General features: G+C 42.7%; 1 protein-coding gene across 1 annotated transcript in view; it reads right to left on the bottom strand.

The window, feature by feature from the left end:
• The window catches only part of LOC125483089 (dynein axonemal heavy chain 6-like), a 343,417-nt gene that overhangs the window by 274,718 nt on the left and 61,516 nt on the right, over nucleotides 1–7,183 (bottom strand). The window contains 1 exon segment of the mRNA XM_048596614.1: nucleotides 1,406–1,802. Coding sequence (XP_048452571.1) covers nucleotides 1,406–1,802 — 397 coding nt within the window.

Consider the following 7,183-nt stretch of genomic DNA (forward strand, 5'->3'; position numbering starts at 1 on the left):
CGGTGAGACAGTGACGGCGGTGAGAGCGGGGCCGGTGAGACAGTGACAGCGGGGCCGGTGAGACAGTGACAGCGGTGTCGATGAGACAGTGATGGCGGTGAGAGCGGGGTCGCCGGTCCCCGAACATTAACTCTGATTTTTTCTTCACAAATGTTGCCAGGTCTGCTGAGCTTTTCCCGCAACTTCTGTTTTTGCTTTTGCCCCTGAATATTTAGTTCCCAGATTTAATTTTCTTGTAACCCTGTCTCTGTCATGGATATACAATCAGAACTGTTAATCTGTATTTGTGATATTAATTCATCTATTTTGCTCCTCATACTTACGCATTCATTATTTTGCCTTTTTTGCCCTTTAACCCTTTAATTGTCCTTTTGCCAATTACCTCTGGTGCATGAGCCTTCTACCATGATTTAATTTCTTTTTCTATTCATTGGGGAGGTGATGGTTTAGTGGTATTGTCGTTGGATTGTTAATTGAGAGACCCAGATAATGTTCTGGGGACTCTGGTTCGAATCCCACCATGGCAGATGGTGGAATTTGAATTCAATAAAAATATCTGGAATTAAGAGCCAAACGATAACCATGAATCCATTGTCGATTTTTGGAAAAATCCATCTGGTTCATTAATGTCCTTTAGGGAAGGGAACTGCCATCCTTACTTGGTCTGGCCTACATGGACTCCAGACCCACAGCAATGTGGTTGACTCTTAACTGCCCTCTGGGCAATTAGGGATGGGCAATAAATGCTGCCCAGCCAGCGACGCCCTCATCCTATGAATGAATTTTTAAAAAATTGTGGGATGTGGGTGTCACTGGCTGGCCAGGTATTTATTACTTGTCCCTCGGTACTGTTGAGAAGATGGTGGTGAGCTGCCTTCTTGAAATGCTGCAGTCCATCTTTCTACTGCATCTTTCTGCTGAATCCAGCAAAATTAATATGGCATGTTTAAGAAAGGTTCCATCAGGATATAAGTTATTAACTCTCCTGTGATACTGAGAAGTATAAAGCAGGATGCTCAGATTGTGACTACTGGTCTGAGCTGTGTGAACCCAAGTTGCCTGTATGAATGTGAGAAATTATTTCAGCCCCTGTTTCTGGGGCAAGGGTAGGAAACTGAACTATCCAGGGATCTGTACCTCACTAGGCTCCAGAGACATGTCATTGGCTTCAACTATGCTGGAAAGGCCACCGTGGCCAAACAGCATGACAATACTCAGTGTAGGCTTATGGATGAAGAACAGTCATTTGGATGAGATAATGGTCACCCCAGGGAGCCATGTTCCATTAACAGAGTGGCAATATGGATCAGCCCACTGAGACTACTAATCTTCTCGTCTCGCATTCTTTAATATCCTGGAAACATAAAGCAAATGTGTCTGAACAGACAGATCACGAAACACCAACCTTTTTCCAACATGTATATTGTCTGTGTGAACCTGTTGACATCCTTTTGAATTGTGTCCACATTCAGTTCATTAAACAAGGTATCAGTCCAATGCATGTACAGCTTCTCCCATTCACCTTGCGACTCCCATAGCAGTTTCCTCAACATTAACTCATACTCAGTCTCAGACAGCAGTGTATTCAGTGCCTGAGTGCTCTTGCCTCCACACTTCTGTACGGTGTGAATACTGTTGGCAATGGAGGCCCCTGTGCCGTCTGTGGTGCAGAAATGTTCTTGATAGTTGCTGTAGCTTTGTGTCTTATTGGCTATTGTTGAGATTTCAGCCATCAAGGCATTAATGTCTTCTAGGGCTTTTTGTGGAGATGTCTCTGACTGGAGGAGTGTGGGATTTCTTACCTGAAAAATCACAACAAATCAAAACATAGAAACATAGAAACATAGAAGATAGGAGCAGGAAGAGGCCATTCAGCCCTTTGAGCCTGCTCTGCATTCTTCATAATTGTGGCTGATCATCCAACTCAATAGCCTAATCCTGCTTTCTCCCCATAACCTTTGATCCCATTCGCCCCAAGTGCTATATCTAGTCGCCTCTTGAATATATTCGATGTTTTGGTATCGACTACTTCCTGTGGTAATGAATTCCACAGGCTCACAACTCTCTGGTGAAGAAATGTCTCCTTATCTCCGTCCTAAACGGTCTATCCCGAATCCTCATACTGTGATTCCTGGTGGACACACCCACCATTGGGAACATCCTCCCTGCACCTACCCTGTCCGGTTCTGTTAGAATTTTATAAGTCTCTATGTGATCTGCCCTCATTCATCTGAATTCCAGCAAAAACAATCCCAACCTAGTCAATCTCTCCTCATACATCAGTCCCGTCATCCCCAGAATCAGCCTGCACTCGCTGCACTCCCTCAAGAGCAAGAGCATCCTTCCTCAGAAAAGGAGACCAAAACGGCACACGATATTCCAGGTGTGGTCTCACCAAGGCCCTGTATAACTGCAGCAACTTATCCCAGCTCCTGTATTCAACCTCTCGCAATGAAGGCCAACATACCATTTGCCTTCTTTACCACCTGCTGTACCTACATGCTTACCTTCAGCAACTACTGCACAAGGACACCCGGGCCCTGCTGCACACTCCCCTCTCCCAACTTACAGACAGAGGTTCAGGTAGTAATTTTCCTTCTTGTTTTTGCTTCCAAAGTGAATAAACCTCACATTTATCCAAATTATACTGCATCTGCCATTGATTTGCCTACTCACCCAACTTTGAGATCATGCTGAAGGATCTCTGCATCCTTGTCACATTCACCCTCCCACCCAACTTGGTGTCATCTGCAAACTTGGAGATGTTACATTTTGTTCCCTCGTCCAAATCATGAATATATATTGTGAATAGCTGGGTTTCCAGCACTGATCCCTGTGGCACCCCACTAGTTAAATAGCTCAGCTTCAAATTTCATCACCTACAACATCTTGCATTTATTTAGCATCTTCAAAATAAACATCCAAGCATGGACAAAAGATCCACTTATCAGATAGAAGGTGAGAGAGATTTTCATTCCAAGAAGGCAGACTTAAACTGTATGTGGCATTGAGGGTTATTTTTCAAGCAGGCAAACTAACTAGTAGTGTCTCACAGAGATCAATGCTGGGTCCAAAATATTTACAATAAATAGTCGTGACTTGGATGAATGTCATTTTAGCTAATGATGCAAACATAAGTCGATAAAACAAGTTGTGAGGAGTCAAAGTGTGTGAAAAAAGATAGTTTAAGTGAGTGTACAAAAAAGTGGCAGATGTAACATGATGTGAAAAAAATGTGAGATTGTCCACATTCCTGGGAAGAATGCAGAACAAAAATGGTTTTGTGCCTGGAATGCACTATCTGGACCTGTAGCTAAACAAAAAAGACAGAATGGGAAATAAGAAACATGACAGGCAGAGAATTCAGGGGCAAGAATTAAACAGAACCACAGTGTAATATAATCAGAATGAGACGAAGAATGTTAAAAGGCCTTGTCTTACCACACAAAGCATTCATAATAAACTGGATAAATTAGTCATGCGATTGGATATAACCAGATATGACAGAGTTTCGATTACAGAGACATAACTGCAGGGTGACCAGGGATGGGAACTGAATATCCAGGAGTCTTCAGTACTTTGCAAGAATAGACAAAAGAAGATATTAAAGCAATAGTGAAGAAGGATATTAGCTCCAGTGTAGGGGAATCTACATGGGTTGAGCTTAGAAATACCAAGAGGCAGAAAACAATAGTGAGAGTTTTATCCAGACCCCAAAACTTTTGTGGCAATGTTGGGGAAGACAGTAAACAGGAAATTAAAGTTGGAAGCAATAAAGATACAGCTGTATTAATGGATAACTTTAACCTGCATCTAGATTAGGCAAATCAAATAAGTAACAATGTCGTAGAGAGGAGTTCCTGGAGAGAGTACATGATGGTTTTCTGGCTCAATGCATTGAGGAACCAACTAGAGAACAAGACATCTTTGGCAGGGCATTTTTCACAAGAAAGGAATAATTGGCAATCCAGCTGTGCAAGGCACCTTGAGGAAAAGTATTCATAATATGATAAAATTCCTCATTAAGATGGAGAGTGATGCAATTGATTCTGAGACTAGGGTCCTGAATCTAAATTTTAAAGATTGACAATGAGCCGGCTTTGATAAATTTGGGAATGTTAGTTAACGGGATGACGGTGGATAGGCAAAGGCAAACATTTAGAGAGTGCATGGAAGAGCTGCAACTATTGTTTATTCCTGTCTGGCACAAAAACAACATGGTGGCTCAGGGACCTGGGTACAATTCCACCCTCAGGCAACTGTCTGTGGAGTTTGCACATTCTCCCCCTGTCTGCGTGGATTTCCTCTGGGTGCTCTGGTTTCCTCCCACAGTCCAAAGATGTGCAGGTTAGGTGGATTAGCCATGCTAAAGTACTCATCGTATCCAGGGATGGATGGATTGGTATGTTGAATGCTCTATAGGAATTGGTGTGGACTTAATGGCCCTAATGGCCTGTTTATATGCTGTAGGGATTCTATGATTCTAAAATGGGAAAGGTAAAGGTAGCCCAGCCATGGCTAACAATGGAAATTTGGGATGGTATTAGATCCTTTCTGTCTATACTTCCCAAGTACTGAATATCCTGGTTATCCAGTTCCAATCCCTGGTCACTCCACATCCACATCTCCATAATCTAACCAAGTCATCTGTTTATATCTATTTGAACAACTAATTCATCTAAGGAAAGGACATACACATTGTCCAATAAAAGCAACAGACCTGAGGATCAGAAGCTGTTTAGATTTCAGCAAAGGTGGGCAATGGGAATGATAAAGCGGGGTAAGAGATTATGAGAATAAGTTTGCAAGAACATGCAAACAGCATGTAAAAAATTCTGTGAGGAGATAAAGATTAGTTAAGACAAACACAGTAAATATGTACTAGTAGGGAAATGGTATTGGGGAAATTGATGGGATTAAATACCAATAAATCCCCAGGGCCTGATATACTCCATCTGAGAGTTTTTACTTGGATGCATTAATGGTCATCTTTTGAGATTCTATACTCTCTGGAACAGTACCTTTGAATTGGAGGGTAGTTAATGTAACCTCACTATTTAAAAAATGACAGCGAAAACAGGGAATTATAGATGGGTTAGACTAATGTTGGTAGGGAGGAAAATGTTGCAATCCATTATAAATTATATACAATATCATTTACAGTTCAGGCTCATATTGACTGATGTTTTGAAGAATAAGGGGGAATCTCAGAAATGCAACATTATAATAGGTCTATACAAGTAATCACAGGAAAGATGTTCTTGATAACAGGGGAGTCCAGAACCAGGGATCACAGTTTAAGCATATTGAGATGAGGAAAGATATCTTCACCCAGAGAGTCGTGAGCCTGTGGAATTCTCTGACACAGAAAGTGGTTACGACAAAACATTGAATGTTTTCAAGAAGGAGACCTATATAGTTCTCGGGTCAAAGGGATCAAAAAGAGCATGGGAAGAAAGTGGGAACACTGATCTGGATGATTCGTCAGAATCATATTGAATGGTGAAGCAGCTCGAAGGGCTGAATGGCCGACTCCACTCTAATGTTTCCTCCTGATAGAGGCAGCTTCAATTGAGGCATTGATGAGACACTAGATGATTATTTAAATGGAAACGAGAGTTATTGGGAAAGGGCACAAGGGCAGCACTTGGTCACAATGCTCATTTGGAGAGAAGATTACAGACATAATGAGCTGAATGAGCGTCCTTTGCACCATAACAATTCTGTGATTCTAAAACTTAAACAGAAACAAACTTTAGAATGCTACAGTTTCTGGATATCCTCCCAGTACTCACATCTCTAGGGCCAACCCAAGGTACACACCACTTCAAGCACTTCAAACCAGGAACATGCCCTGACACTATGGTGCTTGACCTCTATCACCAAAGACATGGCCCAGAGGAACAGAAAGTTCACTCCCCACTTTATGCAGGAATGTGGAGGCACTGGTGGAAGGGCAGGTGGAGCAGACGCAGGTGTTTATCCTGCATACCACCACAGGAAGCCACAGTGACAGTCTGAACCAAGCTGACCCAAATTCCCGCCTAGGTCAGTGTTGTGCACTGCTTGAAGCAGGCCACCCAGCAAAACCGGAAGGTCAATGATCTTCTGCATTCCACAAGGATAAGTGCTACCATCTTCTCCCTGCTTATTCACACTCAAAGGGCCACTATTCACTGTGGAAGGAGGAAGCACCTGACTAAATGTAGCCAAAGCCCTGGACTAGAATTGGACAAGCCTCTTGACTGACTGTGAAGGTATCCCCTGACAGATCACAGTCCCCCACTTCTCCCACTAAGGACTTCTGCTTTTTAACATTTACGTGTTCTCATGTGCTCAAAGCACATGCAGTTTCTTTTTTCATTCATTGACAGGATGTGAGTTTTACTCGTTCAGCCAGCATATATTGTCCATTCCTAATTCCATTCGAGAAGGTGAGCTGCTGCTTGAGCTGTTTTAGTTTATTGGTGTACATACTTCCGCAATGCCATGATGGAGGGAATTCCAGGATTTTGATTCAGCAACATTAAGGAATGGTGATCTGTCTCCAAGTAAATGGTAAGATTCTTGGTAGTGTGGATGAGCAGAAAGATCTCGGTGTCCATGTGCATAGATCACTGAAAGTTGCCACCCAGGTTGATAGTGTTGTTAAGAAGGCGTACAGTATGTTAGGTTTTATTGGTAGAGGGATTGAGTTTCGGAGCCATGAGGTCATGTTGCAGCTGTACAAAACTCTGGTGCGGCCGCACTTGGAGTATTGCGTACAGTTCTGGTCACCGCATTATAGGAAGGATGTGGAAGCATTGGAAAGGGTGCAGAGGAGATTTACCAGGATGTTGCCTGGTATGGAGGGAAGGTCTTATGAGGAAAGGCTGAGGGTTTTGAGGCTGTTTTCATTAGAGAGAAGAAGGTTAAGAAGTGACTTGATAGAGACATACAAGATCATCAGAGGATTAGATAGGGTGGACAGTGGGAGCCTTTTTCCTCGGATGGTGATGGCTAGCACGAGGGGACATAGCTTTAAATTGAGGGGTGATAGATATAGGACAGATGTCAGAGGTAGGTTCTTTACTCAGAGAGTAGTAAGGGCGTGGAATGCCCTGCCTGCAAAAATAGTAGACTCGCCCACTTTAAGGGCATTTAAATGGTCATTGGATAAACATATGGATGATAATGGAATAGT

The sequence above is a fragment of the Rhincodon typus genome, chromosome 5 (genome assembly GCF_021869965.1).
Source record: "Rhincodon typus isolate 14 chromosome 5, sRhiTyp1.1, whole genome shotgun sequence".
Classification (NCBI taxonomy): Eukaryota; Metazoa; Chordata; class Chondrichthyes; order Orectolobiformes; family Rhincodontidae; genus Rhincodon; species Rhincodon typus.